At 49.3% G+C, this 23609-nt stretch overlaps 2 protein-coding genes across 12 annotated transcripts in view; one reads left to right on the top strand and one right to left on the bottom strand.

The window, feature by feature from the left end:
- The first annotated feature begins 61 nt into the window (after nucleotides 1-61).
- LOC102094387 (retinol dehydrogenase 8) lies at nucleotides 62-2781 on the top strand. The gene is made up of 6 exons (XM_065039407.1): nucleotides 62-224; nucleotides 301-462; nucleotides 970-1149; nucleotides 1226-1319; nucleotides 1407-1590; nucleotides 2362-2781. Exons 1-6 carry the CDS (start codon nucleotides 128-130, stop codon nucleotides 2599-2601), a joined length of 957 nt encoding a protein of 318 aa, XP_064895479.1. The 5' UTR covers nucleotides 62-127; the 3' UTR covers nucleotides 2602-2781.
- Nucleotides 2782-7000: 4219 nt separating this feature from the next.
- Nucleotides 7001-23609, bottom strand: part of IKZF3 (IKAROS family zinc finger 3) — a 29625-nt gene continuing 13016 nt past the window's right edge. For 5 of the 11 annotated variants that reach the window (XM_065039272.1, XM_065039278.1, XM_065039273.1 and 2 more), the window contains exons 4-8: nucleotides 21038-21298; nucleotides 20201-20368; nucleotides 18476-18592; nucleotides 14412-14528; nucleotides 7001-9999 (exon numbers count right to left, since the gene is read on the bottom strand). In XM_065039272.1, the coding sequence (XP_064895344.1) occupies nucleotides 9296-9999; nucleotides 14412-14528; nucleotides 18476-18592; nucleotides 20201-20368; nucleotides 21038-21298 (1367 nt within the window). In that variant the 3' untranslated portion in view covers nucleotides 7001-9295. Of the gene's footprint in view, nucleotides 10000-14411; nucleotides 14529-14652; nucleotides 17265-18475; nucleotides 18593-20200; nucleotides 20369-21037; nucleotides 21299-23609 lie in introns of those variants that run through there. The other 6 variants (XM_065039276.1, XM_065039275.1, XM_065039274.1 and 3 more) reach the window with 6 other exon arrangements.

Here is a 23609-nt window from a genome sequence, read left to right as displayed (position 1 = left end):
CGGCTCAGCCACGCGGCCGCTGGCAAATCCCACTGGGATTAGCCAAGGGGGAATTAAGGGCCCAGATTTGGGGGGGCAAGCCGCTATTAAAGGCGGGGGGCCGTGGCGCGGGGGCCACGGTCACACCATGGCTCCCAAGACGGTGCTGATCACTGGCTGCTCCTCCGGCATCGGGCTGGCGCTGGCCGTGCGGCTGGCAAGGGACAAGAAGCACCGCTTCCGAGGTGAGTGGGGCGGGGGGATCCCCCATTCTAGGGTGAGGGGGCACCCGGTGCTGGGCTGAGCCACCTCTGTCCCCAGTCATCGCCACCATGAGGGACACGGGCAGGAGCGGGGCGCTGGCGGCCGCGGCGGGGCCGGCGCTGGGCCGGACGCTGGAGATCAAGCAGCTGGATGTGTGTGACGAGAGCTCCATCCGCACCTGCCTGGACAGTGTCCCCGGGCGCCACATCGATGTCCTGGGTGAGACCCGAGACCCATCATGTCACCGTGTCCCCATGGTGCCCTGAGCCAGGGAGCCCTGTGCTGGGACCCTCCATGCTGGGGACACCCCATGCACCAGGGACGCCCCACACCAGGAACCCTTCATGCACGAGGGACACCCTGCACTGGGGACACCTCGTGTTGGGGACACCCGGTGCACCAGGGACACCCCACACCAGGATAACCCTAAACTGGGGACATACTGTGCACCAGGGACAACCCACACCAGGATAACCCTATATTGGAGACATCCTGTGCACCAAGGGCAACCTGCCCCAGGGACACCCCATGGTGGGGACATCCTGTGCACCAGGGACCCTCCATGCACCAGGGGTACCCCCGGCACTAGGGACAGCCCATATCATGTATCTCCCACTCTGGGGACCCTCCATGCACCAGGGACTGTGCGTGCACTGGGGACTCTCTGAGCACAGAGCAGGGACCCCCCTGCACAGGGGACACCCCGGTGACACCCCGTGCCCGCAGTCAGCAACGCAGGGGTGGGCATGGCGGGTCCCCTGGAGTGCCAGAGCCTGGCGGCCATGCAGAACCTCATGGACACCAACTTCTTCGGCCTCGTGCGCCTGGTCAAGGAGGTGCTGCCCGACATGAAGCGGCGCCGTGGGGGCCACATCGTTGTCATCAGCAGCATCATGGGCCTGCAGGGTAAGAGGGGGCACAGGGCACCCCAGTGGGACCAACCCCCCCTCCAGCCCTCACCGAGACCCCTCCACCTATCCAGGCATCGTCTTCAATGACATCTACGCAGCCTCCAAGTTCGCGGTGGAGGGTTTCTGCGAGAGCTTGGTGGTGCAGGCGCTGCGCTTCAACGTGGCGTGAGTGCCAGGGGATGGCGGCTGGTGCAGCCCCCCGGGGCTGGGGATTTGGGGTGCTGGGTTCCCCAGCACCTCATCCCCGGGCAGGATCAGCCTGGTGGAGCCAGGACCGGTGACGACAGAGTTTGAGGAGAAGTTGTACGAGGAAGCCAAACGCGCCGACTACTCGCGGACCGACCCTGAGACGGCCGACATCTTCACCAACCTCTACCTGCGCAACTCCAGGGATGTCTTTGCCAGCCTGGGCCAGACCCCCGAGGACATCGCAGAGGTGACAGGCGGGGGGTGGCCCTGCCAGGCTGAGGACTGTCCTTTTCCCACCCCTCCTGCCTCACAGCCCCCGGCTCACAGCCTCACAGCCTTAGTGAAGGCTCAATTAGCCCTGTCAAGGAGCAGAGACCCCCAGCCAGCTGCCCCCACAGCTCCTGCCCCCTGAGCTCCATCTGGATGGCGCTGAGCCCAGCTGGAAATGGGGCTGGGGTGGGAATGGGGATGGGAACAGAGATAGAGATAAGATGGGAAGGGGTTTGGAATGGGGATGGGATGGGAAGGAGACAGGATGGGAATGGGAATGGGATGGGAATGGGGATAGGATGGGAAGAGGCTGGGAATGGGGATGGGATGGGAAGGAGACAGGGTGGGAATGGGTATGGAGATAGGATGGGATGGGAACGCAATGAGAAAGGGGATGGGAATGGGGATGGAGATGGGGATAGGGGTAGAACAGGAAGAGAAGAGCTTGAGAATGGGAATGGGATGGGAATGGGAAGAGAATGGGGAAAGGGATAGGATGGGAAGAGGTTGGGAATGGGGATGGGAAGGGGATAGGGTGGGAATGGGAATGAGGATAGGGATGGGATTGGGATGGAGATGGGCTGGAACAGAATGGGAATGGGATGGGAAGAGGTTGGGATGCAGTTGGGAATAGGATGGGATGGGAAGGCAATGAGAATGAGGATGGGAACGGGATGGAAATGGGGATGGGGATGGGGATGGGAACAAGGAGGGGACAGGAAGCGGACAGTATCATCCCCATGTGCAGCACACGCTGCGAGTGATCGAGGCGGCCCGGCCGCCCTTCCGGCACCAGACCAACGCGGCGTACACGCCGATGGCCGCGCTCAAGCATGCCGACCCCAGCGGCGCCCTCGTCACCGACGCCTTCTACAAGCTGGTGTTCAAGTACGACGCGGTGCTGCGGCTCAGCCTGCGCGCCATCCGCCTGCTGCGCTGGAAGGCACAGAAGGTGAAGGAGGGTGCCCGGCTGCTGGGCTTCAAATAGCCCCCCCGGCCCCCAGCACAACCGCCCGGCCAAGCTTGGGGGGCAGCTTGGAGAGGGGGGGCGAGCAGGGCCGGGACCCGCGTGGGGTTTCGCTTCCTGCTCCCAGCCCAATATAGCGCCCGCCGCCGCTGTATTAAAATCAGGAGTGGTATTTTTAACCAGCGCTGGGTGCAAGAAAGCAGAGCGGCTTCCTCTGAGAGTGCAGCCGGTGTGACAGGGCTGGGAAGGGCTGGCAGCTGCCCCCCAAAACCTGCCTCCCGCTCCCTAGGGGGCACCCAAACCCCTGGCCCCTGCACCCGTGGGTGTGCAGCACCCCCAGACCCTGGCTCCATCCTCCTTCCCTCCCGGGCTCTGTTGTGGGGTCAGGAATGTCCCGTGGTGGGGGTTCCCACTCGATGGACCGTGTCACCCCTCGTTTGTCACCGAGCAGCACGAGGGGCTGCAGGGCACCGCGCCGGCGGCTCGGCTGCTGTGCTGGGTGCAGGAGCTGGTGCAAGGATGGGAGCAGGGTGCAAAGGGGGTGCAGGGTGCTCAGGGGATGCACATGGGGTGCAGGGCGTTCGGGTGGTGCAAAGGGGGTGCAGGGTGCTCAGGGACCGGTGCAGAGCAGGTGTGCATTGCACAGCAAAGGCTGGTTGCAGGGATGCTGGGTGCATGGTGGGTGTAGGATGGGTACAGGTCAGGCACCAGAAACACACATCTCAGGGGGACTCCAGTATCAGGGGGGTCCCCTCCACCTCGGGGAGGGTGACAGTGGGGGGGACACACCGTGTGCCACCCCCCAGGCTGGGTGCAGCGTGCTGCTGCGTGGGTGCTGCCGTGACTGCGCCGAGGAGGTGGAGCAGGGGGAAACCGCAGGGAGGACCGGCCACGATTCAACACGGGGGGGCACTTCTCAGAAACCTTCCCAGCTCCCACCACACTTCCCTGGGAGCCAGGGACACCCCACAGCCTCACTGGCGGCTGGGGTGGAGTTTGCAGGGCTGGGGAGGGGGCCATAAATGTGGGATCCCCAGTGCAACCCCCCAAACGCCTGCCGTGACCCCCAGCCCCACATGTGAAGGGTTGGATGGCAGCTGCAGCCACACACATGATCACCCAGGCCTGGCCAGCTCCAGGCACCTTGGGGACAGGATGGGGATGTGGGGGGAGAGGAAATATTTTTGCATTATCCCCCTCTTCCTGCATGACTTAATGGCAAAGCGGCGGTGGGGACCGCGGCTCTGGGGCTATGGCAACGGCACAGCACCTGTGGGACATGCAGGGGTGACATCAAAGCTGCGGCAGAGACTCAGTCTACCCCCCCGGCTGTGGTTTCTGCAGATTTGACTAACTTTCTCCGCTCCGGGGGGTAGGAACAGGGGGGCTGTGCTCAGCACCAGGGAGCAACAAGGCAGGGGGGGCCCTGGTTGCAGCTCAGCCCCCCCAGCACAGAGCCACAGCCTTGGGAAAGGGAGCTGGGGAAGGACAGGACTCCCCAGACACCCCGAGCCCACGATGTCCCCCACGAAGTGGGGAGGGACAGAAAGGTCCCCAGCATAGCAGGAGACAGCAGCGCTGCAATGGCACCAGTGCCCATGGTGGGAAGGGAGGGGATCTGGGGCAAAACGATGGGGAAACGGAGCTGATGGGGCCTGGAGGGGTGGGGGGCACCTGGGCCATGCTGACAGCCAAGGAGCAGCATCTCCAACCTGGGAGCATTCTCCCTGCTTTCCAAGCACCCACACAGAGTCCAGGAGCATCGCCCCCATCCCACCCCGCGCTGCAGCCCCAGCAGGTGCCCGAGGGGCCAAAGATGCTTGAGTGGGAAGCAGGCTTTTCTAAAAAACAATCGTCTGCCGGGACTTTCCTTTCCCCGGCGTGTGACAATCGTCAGCCGCTCCCCCGAGGATTTGGCTGGCCCTGCCCAGGTGCGCCGGCTTGCCGCGATGCAAATGTGGCACCAGATATAACCCCGCCGGAGGGAATGGCTGGGTGGCGCGGGAGCGTGTGCGGCTCCCCGGGGGGTTCACTTCCCTTCCGGCAAAGTGGTGAGGGCAGCAGGCGTGACATGAACCTGCTGCCACCGCCACGGTGACACCAGTGACCCCGCGTGTCACACAGGGTGGGAGCCCCGCGGGTGCAGAGCTCCCCCTCATTGGGATGGGTGCCCCCCATCCGCTGGCGCTCAGCCCCCCAAGGGATGCACAGAGGCGGCCACATTCACACCTTGTCCCCCAGATTTTGGGGACACCCAGCCCACGCAAAGGGCTGCGAAACGCCGGCGGGTCCATGGCGGGGTGACTCATGAACGGCTGGAGAATTGGGACGAGGAGGAGGTGGCGGCGGTGACTCAGTCCTCCCTCAGCCGCCCTCCCCTCCCGGCACTGCTGGTTTTGGGGTGCTGGACCGGTCCCCGTGGGGAGCAGAGCCGGCTGGGATGCTCGGAGGATGCAGTTCAGCACACAGCAGAGTTTTATGGGATTTTTTTTGTTTTTGTGCGTTACAAAGCGTGTTTCAACACGACAGGGGAAACGAGTTCCTGCTCTATCGTAATTACAGCATATCAGCAGATAAGGATCTCTCTGTCATAACACCAACCGAAGGTTTTTACAAGCCTGGTGCTTTAAAGGGGGTTTTGTTCCTGGCAGAAGAGGACTGAGGGTTTTTTAGGATCAGAAAAGCTCTTATTCAGGTAAAAGCCAGGCTGGGGTTTTGCTGCCCTGGGCTGGTGGAGGGCTGTGAGCACTGGGAGGGTTTCACCCCATCCTGCAGAATTACCTGGTAACATCACAGCCAGGAGAAAATAACCCTTGGCACTTGCGTTTCAGCCACGCGAGGAAGGAAGTGAAGGTAAAACTGAAAAAAAAGGATCCTCTGACTTCTTTTTTTTTTACAATTTTCTTTTCTTTAGTTCAAGCATGTCCAGCTTCTTGTGGTAGCAGGTGTCAGGAGAGTATGAAATAAGTGTGAACAACGTCAACCTGCTGAAAGAGCTGCTAAAAACAGGCTGTGGGAGGGTTGGCGTGAGCCTCCCCCCTCCCCGCCCACCGGGGTGTTTCCATCCGACTGATGCACTCCGGTACGATGGGCGCAGCCCCCGTCACCCCATGGAAACCCTGAGCCCACCCGCACCCGTGGGAGCATCAGCGTGTCCTGGAGCGGGTCCAGGAATGTGGGGCTGAGCATTTCAGACACGGGTTGGCTGCCAGGGGGAGCAGCCAGAGCATGGCCATGGGGAAGGAATTTGAGGGGCACGTGCCCCTTCCACTCTCCCCTTCCCAAACACTCCTCTCTCCCGCGCTGGCTGCAAGGGTGTCACCCCCAGTGTCGCCCAGGATCGCAGGTCAAACCCAGCCACAAGCATTTGCCCCCAACCAAGGCCACCACCACCATGCACGCCAGGGCTCCAGGCTCCTCCACGTGCCTACCAGAGCCCAGTTTCACTCTGACTGTGCTCGGTGACACCAGGGGAGGAGGACAGCGCTTTGAGACACGTCACGTTGCAGGACTGAGACCCAAGGATCCCGCAGGAATCATTACCGGGGCAAATTTGGGCTGTCCCCCTCCCTCGACCGCTTATGCTGAGCTTGCTGGGGAGACAAGGAAAGGCAGTGGCAGCCCCAGCTCAGAGGAGGGCACATCCCCTTGGGCTGTGTCATCTGTTAACCAGAACCAGAGGCCAATGCCATTTTTCGGCAGTTAAAGGAGCAGACTATGTGATCATTAAATCCCACTAACCGGTTGCCGTTCTGGTGGCTACAGCCTGGTCACAGGTTTCATCACATATTTGTGATACACACATCCCAGAGGTGACAGATGGGAGCGCCCCCCGGGGTCTCTTCCTCTATTATAGACAGGGGAATTTATTGAAATTGAGAAATTCAACAAACTTTTAAGCACAAGAGGCTCGTCTCTTAATCCTAAAAGGCAGTTTCCTGAGCCTCCCCAGCACTGCCCACTGTTTAGGCGTAATTCATCGGTAAATAAAGAAACCAAGCGAGACAGATGAAACAGCTGGCTGGAGCGCGTTCAAAGAGAACTGTCCAAACAGCCATTTGTTTTGTACCAAAATAACCAAACCAAGAGCAGATGAAATCAAGCTCACAGCAAATACCAGCCGTTTCCCCCCTACACCTCTGTCTTCCCAATGAGACGATTTGCAAAGCTCCTCGGAGCTCAGTGACCTGACACTCAGCGCAGCCCTTGGACCTACGGGCACAGCCCAAGGGGATTCCTGCCCCCCATGTGGGGCTCAGGAGGGCACAGGGTCCCCAAAACGAGGGGAGGTCATTGAGGGAACCAATCCTGTCACCCTAGAGGGCTGGTGCACCCCAGGACACAGCCAAGGCTCCGGTTCAGCAATGTGCTGATGCTCAGTGAGCATCACACAACAGACAAACAGTACTCACGAAATATATAAATATACATATAGTTTTCTTTTTTTAATAAATGACTGGGTTGAAATTCCACAACACGCAATTGTTCGACAGCAGAGCTATAACGAGGCTACCGCTCGTCAACTCCAGACAGCACAGGGAACTTCTTTTGGTTCAGCCTATCTGGAAATCATGAGTCTGCCCAAGCAGGGTGGGAAAACGGAGCCATTTCAGCCAAATACTGCGAAAAACCTCCCTCCTTCCTTTCAAAAACCTGCTCAGAGGCGCAGCGGTCGATTGCTCACCTTATCTGGGAAGCAAGGGGAGGTGGCTGAAGCCCTGCCTGGCGGTAAGCGAAGAGCGGGACAGTAATCTGCAGAGTGTTTTCAAGGATTCGGTACCCGAGACAGAAACCGGCGGCGCGGCGTGACACACATTCGGCAATCTGAGGAGCTTCCTGTGCAAACGACAAGTTACGTTTTACTCCGTGCAACCTTATTCATTTCTGGTGAAGGGCGAGGAGTGTTTTCATCAGCCACCGTGTGCGTGGAACTCAGGCGCTTCTCCCCCACGAAAACACAGCAGAAAGATGGAGTTATTGGGTGATTTACGCCAATAAAAGCGGGGAATTGGCTAAAATAATCGGTGGAAGCCTTTCCAAGCCCAGGCTGCTGCCTGAAGGCAGTCGGGTTTGTCACATCGTGCCAATGGGTGTTCATTGGGGAAGAACCAACATCCGCCCGCCCACGTTACATGCCTTACGCTGGAAAATTTATTGGAAAAGACCCTAAACCTATTTTATTAACATCACACAAGGTAGCAAGAGAGTTCTCCTTACCCCACCAATAAGCAGGATCTAGCACTTCTACAGTGCTACTCCAGCACTCTTCAGATGTACCCTTAATTGGGAAAAATTAATATCATTTTCTATTTTGTACCTTAAAATTCAAGGAGGGAGAAAGTATTTCAGCCAAAAAAGAGTGATCCCAGGTCATAGGAAGGAATTAAATTCAGTATTTCTTGACCCTCGGCACTCCAGCCGTCCCTCGTGGGAAAAGCTGGGTCACCACCGATACTGGCACAGCAACGTTGAAAAGTACAAACACAATGTAGATATCAAAGTGTACAATGGATACAAGAGTCCATCAGAACACACCTAACTCTACATCATACAAAAATACTTTGCAAAAAATAAACATTCACTCAGCAAAACCGTTATCAAAATCATATCTTCAGCACAGTGACTAATAATACAGCTGCGGAGCAATGATTAGATTAAAAGAGCTATTTTAAAAACCAGCTTCAAAGTAATGGTAAATACTCATTTTGCAAAACAGCACATTTCACTCCGAGGGATATCCCCACGTAAAACCAGACGGCGTGATTGAGCTGTCGAGCTCCCACACATTCGTGTACGCGGGTTCTCACGGTGGCGGCTGCTGCCGGGACACGGTGACTCCGGTGCGGGGACGTCGTGTGCCAGCGCTGACCAAACGGCACAGCTGCGAGTTCTACCGCTGGAGCTGAGCGGGAGCACGGGACAGTTTCATCCTCGTCCTTGGCATCCATGACAAAAGGAAGACTTTCCATCAAGGCAAAAAATCAGAATTTGCCCCAGACTGCATGGATGAGCCAAGCAATGACCTCACTGGGTATCCCAAAAATGCACGTACTGTTAAAAAACCCCCAGCCCCAAAATAGGTCTCATTACTTATTTTGCTGTTACTGAGTAAGATGCATGTGGGAGTGACTTGAAAGAAAGTGAACAGAGGGGTAAGAAAAATGAAAGTGTGGTGGGGCCACACGCTCTTTGAGACTTAGGGGAAAACCTTTAAAGAGGAATTAATAATCCCTCCCAGACACGTTTTCCTTGTGTCACTGATGAGCCAAGTGAAGATCATTGGGACCGAAACAGCCACAAAAAGCTCCTCCTGTATCCGTCTGACTACACATTTGGCTAAAAGCAGAGAAACGGGCAGCAGGGCATCAAAACCTTTTGCATGGAGCTCAAGCATCATTATGAAAACAAATGCATTTAAAAAAAAAATCTTAAATGGCTCTTGATTTTCACAAAAATAAAGTTCATATAAAAATGGGTCTCTGCTCCTGGTGTTTTGTACAGTACCACTCACCAAGGCAGCCAGGCACACATGCTACAGAACACTGAAATATTTCTAAAAACCAAAAAATTCGAGGTATCACCTCCCTGTGACACTCATTTAAAAACTGGCATAGAAAAATACTCAAGAAATTTCTTTATACTAATTAAAAAAACAACCAAACAAGCCTGCCCTCCGACCTAACCCAAAGCCTTTGAGCTCGGAAAGCCAGTCCCTTCATTTGAGCACGACCCTGTGCTCGCCCCGTGCTATGTGCGAGGAAAACTCGTATCGGTCGTGGCTCCGGTACCCGCAGACGTTGCACTCGAAGGGGTCGCGGAAGCCGTGGCAGCCCATGTGGATGGTGAACATCACGTAATCCAAAAAGAGGACACGGCAGTGGTCGCACCGGTAGACCCCGATGGCTTCCCCTTCCTTGTTGATGACCTTGAAGGCATCGCGCGGGCAGATGGCGGGTGGCTTGATGATGTCGAATGGCCTCGGGAAATCCTTCAAGGACTGGAGGCCATTGCGGGATGGAGCGGGGATGACCTGGCCCTGATGGAAGGTGGGATTCGGCCGCTCCTCGTGGTTGCTGTCAGTGTCTGTGGAGTCTTGGCCGCTGTTGTTTGGGGAAAGACCCCTATCGGAGGACAAGCTTTTGTCCCGGAGGTGGCTGTGGCTCTTTTCCACCTCCTGCGAGGTGCCGTTGGGCACGTCGGCGCGGGTCAGGGCAATGGGGTACAGGCTGCTGATGACGGGGACCATTTCGGAGGTGGGAGCTGGTGGCGTCTGCATGAGCGGGCGCAAGGCTTCGGCCCCCAGGTAGGTGATGGCGTTGTTTATGGCCTGGTCCATCATGCGTCCTTGCATTATGTCGCTTTCCTTTTCATACACGAAGCTCGAGTTATAATTAACATCAAAACTGTGTCGTTTCTCACCTGCAAGAGAGGAGAGGTGTTGAATTAAACGCTTCTTTACCCACCCAAGTCAAGTCCATGATGCATTTTTTAAATGGCGGTAGTGTCTGGAAAGTAGAGAGGCATTAAATGTTCTCTGCTGAAAGAGGCTGTTCATCTGCACAACACTGTGGGGGTTTTTGGGGTTTTTTTATTTGTTAAGGCTCAGACTCAGAAACAAAACAACCTGATCTAATAGAGGAGGTGGTGAGGATACTTACTAGACAAACCATTAGTTTTTTTAAATTATTCTGGGATTTAAGGAGAAGGATATTGTCATAGCTTCCATAGATTAACTTCTCTCATTTTTTTTTCTAGAAAAAGGTAAATACTCATTAATGAAAATACTTGTAAAACAGCTAATTGATAATGAACCTAAATACTCCATTTAAAATGCCAAGATTGCAACTGTTCTTTCTTGACTTGTCCCTGAGAAGTGTACAGAAGAAATTAATCCCTAACAGGAGAAACAAAGACAAGTGACGGCTGAAATCTGATGCGCTTTTCATTACTTTTACCCACCTGGTAGACTCTTCTTTTATATGCCCTTAGACACTAAAGCTTAAAAAAACAAAAGGACCAGACCAAATGTTTTATGTGCAAGTGACTTGCAAACATCAGATCCACTAATCTTTTAGTTACCATAACTGGAGTAGTGCAGATGTTTATCAGTCACCTGTCAACACCATGACTCAATGTATATGAAACTCATTAGGTTTCAGTGCAGAGGCAGAAAACCAGGAGCTCACGTTTCTCTTATAAAACACACAAAAAGGTTAGTGAACCACAGAGCGTAACTGCTTCCAACCCTCAACAAAACTTGTGATCCAGCTTCACACGGGAGGGAAAAAAATGTAGCACATTGGTATGACTCACAAAAGTAGCTCCAGGCAAGTGAAAGATGCGAACAAATTTGAAATTAAAAAAAGAACTGCAACAAAAGTAAAAATATACAGGACTCCCCATAAACTCTGGGTTAGGAGTCACTGTCATAAGGCACAAAAACCACAATGTATGATCACGGGGGCTCTTGCAGAACTTTGTTATTCCACCATCCCGGTGGCTTTTTAAAAGCCCTACAAGAGGTCGTTCTGTCTCCCTTAAATTACCAGTTATATCAAATGAAATGCAAATACCCAAACACTCTTTGGATGTACATTAATGTGTCATGTTGCTGTACATTTTTAAAAGGCCACTGCACATCTTATAGGAGAGAGCAAGAAATGAGGCTGCAAACCACCGTGCGACATGTCTCAGATAATTTGGGAGGAAAAGGCATCACATAAAAGCAGCTCCTCTCTCTCTCCCCCCTCGCTGCCTCAGCAGACACCCCAGGGCAACACCTCAGTAAAATACCAACATTTGGATAGGCTGAATCCGCATGAAGGTGCTAATCGTACGTCCAGAATGTCAAGCTATAGCACCATATCACAATCAAGCAGACAAGGGGCCACTCTTGTAATGTATATATTTTTTCTCTTCAGTCAAATACAGCAAAACTCTCCATGGGAAGAGACAAGAAGCCAGATCAGCACTTCACTCACAAACAACAGCAGGCGGGCAGGAGAAAGCTGGTATTGATTTAGAAAAGGGGAAAGGAGTATTTGGGGACCGGGGGTGAATAAGATGGACTGTGCTGAAAGCAGTTGATGTTTTATCTTCACAGCCAGCAGGACAATGTAATAGATAGATATTCTGAGTTAAGCTGCTATCTGCACCAGGGGAAGTGCCACAACACTCTTGAAGAACACTACATTAAAAATTAAACTTACAGGTTCTTGAGGACTCATTTACAAAGCAGCCACCGGTTAGCGGAACACCTTTTGTATCTGTCTCGGTGCGATGCAAAAGCTTCCCCCTTCAAAATTCACACATGAGCCATAGCGTATGACACATCCTCATGTGCTGCTCAGCGACGCTTCGCTTGCTCTCAAACATCCGCACGTTTTTGCAGCCTGGGGAGGTGTGGACGCTGAAAATGGGGAGTGAACCCGTTTCCCGCTGCCGCACTAACCAAAGCCGGCAATTTCTCGTTAAGACTTTGCACGCTGGGGGATAATGGTGTTTGTTAGCACTTTGACCACTATGAGAAATATATTTCTACTCCTCACCTCAGGGACAACTTGTTTTTAAAAGGAAGAAATAGTTTGTGGCTCAATATTCTCAGCTGGTGTTGACCGGACTCATGTGAACTGAAGATGCAGCCCCTGAGTGTTTAAGCAGCAGGGAAGAACCACCAGCACAGGGATCTCTTCTCCTGGGCCATCTTTATTTGTTATTTTTTAGAGATATCTGTTCATTAATCAAACCAGGAAGTACAGAAAGCCGAGGTTTGTAGAACTGGTCCATACAACATGCAAACCAGAAATCCCCAGCAAAATAGGAAACACAAAATTCAGCAACTTCCATTCAAATCCTTCTTCCCTTGTAACTAAAGGAAAAGCTGAGGACAAAAGTCTTTGCAGGAGAAGCCTTTGAAAGGAGGCCCAGTGTAGAGGTTAAGAGTCAAGTACACACTCTGCTGAGCTGGGGCCTTAGTGGAGACTTGTGCACATGAAAATGTGAAAAAATAAAGTGGGCAAGACTCCTGGTGCTCATATGAATCTCTGTAGAACCCTCAAATAATAACAAAGGGTGGGGTTTTTTTGTGTCTGATCAATAGAGCTCATTCACAGAACTGAGCCCAACAAAGATGCCTTGTTAGTACACATCTCTATCCCTTCTTCCTGACAAAATGAGAAATCAGCGTCCGCTCCAAGAACGCCCTTTCCCAAGAAATGACAGAGCTGTCCCGGCAGATTTGCCCTCCTACACGTACAGGTCAGAAAGTCACACCAGTCAAGCGAGGCTGGACAGGCTGCTCTTGCAAACGTACTTCCCAGGGATAAAAGGGACCAAGCGAGTCATTTTTGCAGAGGTTACCCAGCAAGAACATGCCAGTCGCAGGAAGTCTAGGAAAACAGTATGTTTCACAAATCAGTTATTTCATTTCTTTAGGTGAACCGCCCTGAGTCCTCCAGCTTCTCTGCAAAAACTCCTGGGTGGTGTGGGATCAGTTTGTGCCATCTACAAACCATGGTACTGAGCGCAATCACAAACCGAAAATGGGTCTGTCCCATATGGTAACAAGTGTGTTCGTTAAAAAGAAAATAATGAGAATAACGCTAGTACTTAACTTGAAGCGTATGCTGAGTGGTCGCATCCTGCTGCAGATGCGCTTAATAAAATACAGAAAGATTGAATTGGCAGCAATGGTAAAACAAGAGAGGGCGAAGGGTTAAAAAAAAGGAAGCTAAAGATTTTCAAGCACGTTTGCATTAGTATTACTGTTTGGATCACGGTGCGACATGTAAGGTCTGAATCACAGAGTCAACAGTTTCAATATTAAGCACCCAAAGGCACTGGGGTGGAGTGTGCTGGTGACTTCACTCCTGTACAAAAAGTGACCTTTTTACTGCCATTTTAAGGTGTCTAAATCAAAGTTGTCAGTTTTCATAGATGAAAGTCCAGTGCTACCCACCAAATCCAGTAAGAGCTGCGGTACCTTCCAAAATAAAGCTGCCCCCCCAGCCCCTAGCTGCACCCCCCCAGTAAAACGTATTGTAAGAAAAACAAGCACTCGGTACCCGATATAACCGTATGGAACATAACAAATTAGGCATTATTAGTACTAATATAAAACTGCTAAGTCAGGTTTTTATTCAGGACACAAGAGTTGCATTTTATTTTCTTAAAAGGCAGGTTAATGAACGCAGACTAGCCAGGAGGATCAGGCAAACCTGCCGAACTAGTATTTAAGATCCCCAGAGCATGCAAAACTCTGATCATACAAAATTAAATGCAAAGAAAATGCTATGGAAACATCTCGTTGCTTAAACTACCACAAGAAAGGATCTGATCTTTTAAAATCATATTCAGATTCAGCAGGATGACTAACCCAAACCAATACTTTTCTGTCTTTAGGCCCTTATTCCACACATGCAACCTGCAAGTAGCTTTGGCTCCTGCTGACCAGAAAGAGAACTCAGCCCTCAACAGCATTAAGGCTTCTGGTCTTTTCCTGTAAAGAACCTGGCAGAGAACGTTTCAAATGCACAGGTACAGAAAACACCATCTGCAAGCTCATAAAACATATTGATAAATTGCCACAAAGCACAATAGTAGCTTCCATCCAGTTTGAGTATCTAACAGAATATAATCATCTTATTTTAATCAAAACCCTACAACAAATCACTAAAAACACATCAGGATAATCAAAGTTACTCTATTTATATTCTTTCCTATTAAATTAGATTAGAAACTCGAGCGCTTAAAATAAGCAGAAGCGTTGTACTACAGGTTAGCAACTTGCACATATTTAACTGCTGCGCACGAAGAGATTTTTTTGTTCTTACCAATAAATTTCTGAGGCATTGAGCTTTTTCGCTTTGCCACGTTGCTCGCTAGCCTGTCCAGCACAAGGGCTCTTTCGCTCCCCATCTCTGCCTTGATGTGCCTTGCCTCCACGCTCGCTAGTTTGGAAAATGTGAAGAAAAAAAATACAACACGTAGGTGAAAAGGAAAAAATAAATTTACAAAAAAAAAAAAAGAAAGGAAGAGCTGAATGGTTTAATCTCCGGAGTTTGCCACACTAACAGGGAGGAAACAGTTTGGAGATCTGATGTAAACTTGTTTTGCTTTTTCTGTCGCTCTTGCTCTTTGCATCTTGGGCAGCAGCTGCGGTCAGTGGGAGCGGGCGCAGGAGCAGCCGCTCGCCGTGCGGTCCTGAGCTCGTGCACGGGGAGCAAACTGTACAAACTACAAACCATACGAGCTACAGACCCGGGCTCTTGGTGAGCAAGAGGAAGTGCAAAGTCAAGCGGCTGGAAGGGCTGGTTACAAAAGGTAGCTGGAGATACCACCTCTGCTAGTGTTTCTTTTTTATTCTGAGTAAGCCTGTGTGACAGCTGCAGACCAACACAACTCCAAAACTTCAATTCAAGACACTCAGTGCTCCTGCTACACTTTTTAGATATCAATCATACCTACATGTCTTTTTAACCAATCACTAAGAAACGTTTTATATTCACTTCTGAATCTTTCAGCCATTATACTCTGGTTTCTCTTCAGATTATATAACTTCTTTTTCCTAAATGCTACAGCTAAAACTAATTCCAAATGTTTTCTCTCTGGCACACTTGTAAGCATTAAGTGTCTCAAATCTCATTATAACCTCCACAATTTCCAATTTTAGGAAAAGTCTGTGTGCCCTACGATCTCACCTTTGAGACCAGGCCGCTGTTTTAAGGCTCTGAACCATTTTCCAGAGTTCTCCTTTAGCCGCAATAACCAGCGCCCATCACTTCACGGAAATTACTGCTGAGGCTTTGAGCTGGATCAGCCAAGCCGAAGAACTGCCACCTCATATCGCTACTGCCACACTAATACCGAATATAACCGCTGCGGCTTCCCCCCCCCCCGAAAAAAAGGCTTGTTCTTGCCTAAAGAACAAATATCAGTAGTGGTACTTTTATATTAAAAGGTGTTTCAGCGTTAGGGAGCACTGTGATGAAAAGCAGATGTGTTTTAAGATGCTGCTCATGCCTTTGAGAGTTGGTACCTAAGTAGAAGAAAACAAAGGGAAGGGTAATTTACTTTCTCAAGGTCAGATCTCACTGTGAAAGAATTCTGGCCGCTGTGTTATTGCACTGTTGCACTAGCTTACCTAAATAGATGAAGCATCATCTACATACGAAAGAAGTGATGCCAGACGAAAGGGATACAAGGACTTCTGTGTCTCTTCAGTCCTGCTAAACGCAGTTTTATGCAGTACTGGGCTGAAATTGCAATTTGCCAAGTACAAGAAGTGATAAAAACACAGCGTCATCCTTCCAGACCTCAGTGTACAGCATTTCCCTATAATTTCAAAGTCAGTCACTCCTTACTTGGTTATTATTGCTGTTATTGATACCATATGAGTTTCAGTCAGCACACACCATGACTCACCAAACCTCAGCCAGAACCGTGTGTTAATGTTTGTTCAGCATTTTGAAAACGTAAAGCGCTTCATAAGGACTCGACGCCACAAATACTGGCTACAAATGTGCCTCGGGATGGATGGGATAACAGGGCCCAGCTCAGCGCTCCCTTAGTCCTGGCTCATCAGGCTGGAACTCCATGATACACCTGAGCATCAGCCCCTCATCAGGCATGAATAAATGCCTTAAGGGTAATAACATACTGCTTTTCTGACCTGATTTTTATTCCAAATCACACTCATGTTTAGAGACTTACATTCATTAACTGCTAAAATGCACCTGCTTCCAGCATGAAATACCAAGACACTACGTAACAGTTTACATAAAGTGAGACAAAACATCACATTAAGTTGATGAGACCTCTACAGACAGCTGAGAGCAGCTTCACAATCACAGGCCCTGGTTGTGGTGGGGGATTTTAATTTCTCTGATGTTTGTTGGCAGGACTACTTGGCCAGCCAGCCACAATCTAGGAGGTTCCTCCAGTGCCTTGATGATAAGTTTGTGATGCAAAGGGTGGAGGAGCTGACTAGAAGAGGTGCACTGCTGGACCTCATCCTCGCTAACAAGGAGGGTCTGGTTGAAGCGGTAAAGGGTGAGGGCTGCCTTGGTTGCAGCGACCATGAGATGGTGGAGTTCAGGATCTCCTGTGGCAGGAGCAGGATAGCAAGCAGAATTGCAACCCTGGATTTCAGCAAGGCAAACTTTGGCCTTTTCAGGCAATTGCTGGGGGAAATCCCATGGGTAAGGCTGCTTGAAGGTAAAGGGGCAGTGGACGTGATCTACCTTGACTTGAGTAAGGCATTTGACACAGTCTCCCACAGCATCCTCACAGCTAAACTGAGGGAGTGCGGCCTGGATGAGCGGGTAGTGACATGGACTGCGAACTGGCTGAAGGGAAGAAGCCAGAAAGTCGTGGTCAATAGGGTGGAGTCCAGTTGGAGGCCTGGATCTAGTGCAGTGCCTCAGGGGGCAGTGCTGGGGCTGGTATTATTCACTATGTTCATCAAGGATTTGGACAAGGGAATAAAGTGCACTATCAGCAAGTTTGCTGATGACACCAAGCTGGGAGGAGTGGTGACACTGGAGGCTGTGCTGCCATCCAGAGACCTGGACAGGCTGGAGAGCTGGGCAGGGAAAAATGTAATGAAATATAACAAGGGCAAGTGTAGAGTCTTGAATCTGGGCAGGAACAACCCCAGGTTCCAGTATAAGTTGGGGAATGACCTATTAGAGAGCAGCGTAGGGGAAAGGGACCTGGAGGTCCTGGGGACAGCAGGATGACCACGAGCCAGCACTGGGCCCTTGTGGCCAGGAAGCCAATGGTACCTGGGATGGGTTAGAAGGGGGTGGTCAGTAGGTCAGAGAGGTTCTCCTGCCCCTCTGCTCTGCCTTGGGGAGACCACACCTGGAATCTTGTGTCCAGTTGTGGCCCCTCAGTTCCAGCAGGACAGGGAACTGCTGGAGAGAGTCCAGCGCAGCCACCAAGATGCTGAAGGGAGTGGAGCATCTCCCGTGTGAGGAAAGGCTGAGGGAGCTGGGGCTCTGGAGCTGGACAAGAGGAGACTGAGGGGTGACCTCATTAATGTGCCCAGTCCCGTGCCCTGGTCACCATGTCATTCTGTACATGTACACAGAGCAGATACTGATCTTCCAGCCCAGAGCGCGAACACATGATCATTTAACCTGAATTGTTTCCACGGTGTGGTTTCCACCACGCTGTAAATGCAAGTATAATTTTTAGAACACGCGGGCATCGTTAACAAAACCCTGAAGTTCAAAGCGGAGCTCGAATTAGAGGCATTGCTTCCTGTAGCATCTCTGTGTGGTCAGTAAATAATGGAGAGTGGAACAGAGAGGTGGCTTATTGTGCAATGAGAACAACGTGAGCAGAGATTGTTATCAGGGACTGAGCAACGCTAGCAATATTGCTTCATAAAAACTTTCTTTCAGAGGTATTTCTGCACCACCACACTTGGAACATGCAAACTTTGTGCTAAAAAGCAACTAGAATGGTTACTACCATCCTGATGCTTTTCTGACCAACAGTTCTTATTCTAAAGAAAAGGAATCAAAGGGACTGAGACATGTGAACAACTGTTGTCAACAACCATGGGCATCAACTCATCCAATAAATAAGCTACATAATAGCATTAATGTGGGGATAATTCAACTTTGTCACCTACAGAAATGCTGCGCACAAGGTATTTTAGGTGTTTTATTCAAAGTAACTGAGAAATAAAGAAGTTATTAAAATAAAAGCATCCTTTAACTAGTTGCCTGAGGGATGCATTAAACCAGACCCTTTTAGAAGATGCTACAGCCCCTTAGGTTACTGAAAATACTTGTAGTAAAAACTGTTCTTGGGCTTACCAGATGTCCTTTTTTAAGCACTGTAATGTAATAAAAAAGACAAACCCACTGCAATGTGATAAACTCACCAGCCTCGCACACGCCGGTGTTCTGCAAGTAAGTGCGGCAGCGCTCCTTGTGCTCCTCCAGCGAGCTCCTCTGCTTGTAGCTCCTCCCGCAAAACTCACATTTGTACGGCTTCTCCACTAGAAAAAGAAGAGCGCAGTACAAAATAACCACAAGAGACTACTAAAACGCTGTCTCCGTGACATACAAGTGTATAGTTACCCATGGCATATATTCAGCTTGTGGGGAATGCTTTACCTTTCTGTTGAGTTTATGAGCACTGTAATCATGACAAAATTAGGGTTACAGAAGGGTGAGACCCACTGGATGCAAAGTTCCCCTTCATCCCCTAAGCTCAGCAGCAGAAAAGACAAGGACTTAGGTTAGACACGGTTCCCAGGAGCTCGGGTTCCTAAGCCTGGCTCTTGCTGACAACTTTTCTTGGCATAACTTCCCCAGGGAAGAGCAACTGTACCACTGCTAAACCGGGACCGCAACTGCCCGACTGCCTCACCTGGGGCCTGTCCGTGCAGAATTTTTCAAGGATTCCATGAAACTGATGAAGTTAAACCAAACCAAACCCATATGTGAGGTTCATTTAATTTCCAAAGCCCCTGGCTGGAAAGTGAATTATGTTCTTAATTCATTTAAGCTGAAGCCAACCTGTTTGAAACTCAAGCATTCACACAGCTTTCCCCAGCACCTCATACGCAAGGACTCAAGGCGCTTCCTGAATTATCTCGTTACTGGTTTGTGAACAGACATCCTCTAACAAACCCAAGCAAAATATCATCCCTGTACAGCACCGATACAACTAGCCTTGCATTTTATATTGTGCAAAAAGATCATACTCCCTACTGCTAATGCAATTGCTCACTTATTTGTGTGATTCACTTGAAGATATTTTCTTCATACTGTTTATAAGCCAGCTTTAAAAACTTCAGTCGCAATAACCACACGAGATGTTTGAAGCACAGTGATGCTTTTAGCATTGTGCTAGCGAGGGACGGTCACCATCACCGTGCTGGGTCTTGATTAAATCAGAACCTCATTTATCCATGTCAGATAATCTCATTTTTTAACTTTGATTCTTTGTGAGGTTGATTTTTTTTGTTCTGTAAGGTGAAGTGCAGAGATAACATCTGTCATTTAGAATAAACATTTTCTTTCTAGGCCCCTGTATAACACAGGATATACACATAGAGTAAGCACACCTGGGCTCTTGTAGAACTGATTAATCAATTTAAACCTGGCTTGTTATTCAAGTCAGCTCAGCTCTGTGCCTCCATTTCTCTCATCTGTAAAAACAGACGGGACAAAAAACCACTGGCATTTGTTGAGCATGTTAAGACATTCAGATGAAAGGCACTACCCAACCACGAGGTGGATCACACTCCTGGAGCCATCCTAACAGCGCAGGAGGGGAACCAAGTCCCAGCAAAGCATTTCTTCACGCTGCTCCTCAAATTCAGAGCCCACTGGCTCCACTCATTCGAGAAGAGCAAGGAGTTATTTTGTGCAAGCAGGTATCGAGCCTGTGACTGTGGCTTTCCCCGTCCCCTCATTTTGGATTCAAAGAGGAGATGGTTCCAGCAGCCCAGCACGCAGAGGGACTGGTCACTGCTATTTGTCAACTCCTTCAAAACTAGAGCAGCTGAGCAAACTTTGCTGACTCTTTTATATTTTCCACACCAAGTGTCCTAGTGACACACATCTGAAACACATTAAGTGTCTTTGAAGTCACTTACCAGAATGTGTCCTTAAGTGACCTGTTAGCGCATCCCTCCTTTGGCAGGCATAACTGCAAAGATGACATTTAAAAGGTTTTTCCCCTGTGTGTAGTTTAATGTGGCGGAGGAGGTTTCCCTTCTGAGTAAAGGAAGCTCCGCACTGATTACACTGGAATGGCCGTTCACCTTAAAATGACATACAGAAAAGGACATTTAATGGTTACGTGGGTATCACGATATCCTCATACCCTTTTTCCTTTTTGGAAGAGGAAAGAATGAGATACTGGATCAATTTATTTCTATAGAAACACACACACAGCCCTTCCATTGACTTCAGTGGGAGTTAAATGCAGCTTGGGTGTCACAGCTTCTTGTAACATAGGTATGATGATGGAAAACCCTGTACAGTTTTTCCATGGAAATAAGTGTTCTGGAGGAGGCTGATTCCATCAAGCTAGCAGTTTTTATAGAAAAAATATAGTCTTATCTTAGTGCAGGTGGAAATGTAAGATGCTCATTGGTTTGTTGCCAAAGTACAGCACAAAGAGAAACACATACACGGACCGGAAAGGGCGGCACAAAACCAATGGCTGAAATACTTAAATGACATAGTGCCTTTCATCCAAAATTCTTAAAATGCCTCAAAAACATGGTTTTACTAACGTTTAATCCTGATAAGGTGGGTAAAGTGAGGCACGGAAAAGTGAGTAACATGCCAGAGATCACATGTGGCATCAAAGACAGAACAAGGAAATCCTGATTTTGGTATCTTTTTTAAAAAAATAAGTAGTCTAGATTACAAATTATTATTCTTTCAGTATTCAGCTCTTACGATAATAATATAGGGATATTTACCAGTGTGGCTACGCTTATGAACCATCAAGACATTGAGGCTAATGCAGGCTAATCCACAGATATCACAGTTCATTTTTCCACTAGCTGGCCTGATGTTGTCATATGAACCGGAATGTCTTTCCAGTTTAATGCTTTCGTATTCAGTATATTCTCTGGGATAGGTGTAAGGCATTTCAGATTCTTCTGGGTTTTCCATAGGCTCTGAATTTAAAGCACTCTCCTCTCTTTCACTGTATTCACCTTTCACTGTAACAACATCATCTGCAGGCAAAACAAAGCACAAAAGGGAAAAAACGCTCAGCTTAGGCACAATGAAGTCTCTTAGGAAAAAAACTCACCCAAAATTACATTAAATTACATTCTCAGTCTTCCTAAAAGTTTTATTTAAACACCCAAAGATGAAGCAATGCAATTGAGACGTGAGTCTTCACGATCATGTATACTTAATGACATGGTGTGATAGCCTTTAAAAATATTGACCTGCCTGTTAATTACCTTTGATGTACAATTTCCTTCTACAGGTTATAAAAGTATAATACAGAACAAACTTCCGCAATTACATGATGCTAGTCAGGATTCAAAAGAAAATACTTATTCCCATCACTCGCAATCAGCCTCTAGAAATTAGTGTCTCAGGCTGCTCCTTGTGAATTGGAAACAGAGAAAGACACAGATTTTAAAGGATACTTATCTCTTCCTGCGGAACCTCAGGTGTTTGAAACATGCCTAAAAAATACGTCTGATCCAGTATAAGACTTCCAGTGTTCCCATGGTAGAGATTCTCATCAGTTAAGCTTAATGAATCATTCTAATTTTCCCTTGCAAATTGCAATTTTTATCCAAAGATCTCACATGTGTGACGAGCATCCGCTAATCTTGATACCTGTATCATAAAGTTACTATGCGAGTAAAACCAGCAGAGGCAGGGTAAAGATGTCCTGATAAATAAATATATCCCAGATAGGTTAAACGTTTTGTCCAAAGTCATATTGTGACTATGCGGCAAAGAACACAAAGACTCATGAAAATCAGCAGCCATGGCCTTTCAATATGTCATTGGACCTGTAGCCACGTCCAGAGAAAAGACAAGAGGAGAATGTAGCAAACAGCTAAGAATTTACTAACAATAACACTCCCATATAAAAATATAAGCAAATTGGTCACACTATATAAACAGCTGATGATTCCCAACTTCTGTTGCTGAATTTCCTTTCCACTATTAACTCCAGCATTACCAGCACTGCTTTCTAATGGTCAGGACAGCTTTTCTCTGCCTAAAGCTGACTTTTCCACCTATACAAGAGCTGACTTGAGTTCTGCCTCAAACTACCAAGTGAAGAAAAGCACCAGGAGACAAACTGCATGGTTTCCTGTTTGAAAGTCTTGTTCTCATGGCCACCTGCTCCTCTCTCAAACCGAGGGTTAGACAGTTAAATCTGGCACTTAATCACTTGTCCTTCCTCCCAAGTACAGAACTTGGACCACTGAAGAAGTATTAGCTCCGGTTCTGAGTAATAAGCCACATAAAATGCCGAGAACAAATGAGTGACAGCACAAATGAGGCGGCAACATAAAAGCTGCACTGAAAAATCAAGGGTCGGCAAGCAATACTTTCATGACATCAAAATTTTCAACTCTATTTTAGTGATAAAAATCGCTCCGCTATCCTAAATATTTGCGCTGTCTATTTTACTTTGGGTTGAAGGAAAAGGTGGGTGACAATTTCTCCACCCTATGCAAGAATCCACCATAGAAATGGTGGAATGGGAAACTGAGATTCCTCTTGGTGCTCTCCCATAGATGATGATATTCACAGGGTGGCTTTTTTCCCCCTATGCTAGACATCTGTTAGTATTTGGCATGGGGTCCTGAGGAGCCCACACAGGTTTGGGTGTTTGCTCACAGGTAAGTTGAGATTCACCCACAAATGGGCCATTTTTCCCTGCACCGTCAGTACCAGTTCTGCTTCGCATCCCGGGGATTCCCAGCTCCACCAAAACAGGGTTTCCTCTCTGCTCCAGCTTCATCTCTGAGGGTGCAAGGGCGATCCTGCTATCAAGACTCCTTCAAAATCGGTTTATGCATCCATTTCCATCACCCTAATGAAAATATTATTACCAGTTGCTGAAAGCAGCTTTCAACGGAATCTCTTTTCCCGCTCAAGAGGAGGCAGTTCCAAAACAATTTGCTACATCCTGCGCAGCGCGGTAAAAGGCAGCACACGCCGCAGCTGCACCTTGTTGGTACTTTCAGAAACTATTTCAATTCCCACTTTCTACCCAACGTCTCACCTTCGTCTGCATCAGATGCGATTGCTTAGCAGCGGAGGACGAGCTGCAACCTCCAACTGAGAAGACATCTCCGCCGTTTTCTGTTCTTCACCACACGGCTCACAGCTTTTCACTCTTTTAGAGTGTGCCGGTGTCCACACAACGCCAAAACTGTTTTGAGTTGCCGGTGCCGACCGGCACAAACTGGGCAAGCCATCCTATGGTTCCGCCGCGGAAAATAATTACCTCTGCATTTTCCAGGTTGCGCCCTGACTGCTCACAGCACTCGCGTTCTTTTAGTG

The sequence above is a fragment of the Columba livia genome, chromosome 23 (assembly GCF_036013475.1).
Source record: "Columba livia isolate bColLiv1 breed racing homer chromosome 23, bColLiv1.pat.W.v2, whole genome shotgun sequence".
Classification (NCBI taxonomy): Eukaryota; Metazoa; Chordata; class Aves; order Columbiformes; family Columbidae; genus Columba; species Columba livia.
Note: the sequence above shows the minus strand (reverse complement) of the source record. Positions and strands in the feature narration are given on the sequence as shown.

Excerpts from the sequence above, each read along its gene's own strand:
- LOC102094387 (XM_065039407.1), top strand. The coding sequence starts at position 128 with ATGGCTCCCAAGACGGTGCTGATCACTGGCTGCTCCTCCGGCATCGGG. Across the intron at positions 1,150-1,225 it reads CAGCATCATGGGCCTGCAGG|GCATCGTCTTCAATGACATC; the intron begins GTAAGAGGGGGC and ends CCACCTATCCAG. Across the intron at positions 1,591-2,361 it reads CCCCCGAGGACATCGCAGAG|CACACGCTGCGAGTGATCGA; the intron begins GTGACAGGCGGG and ends CCCCATGTGCAG.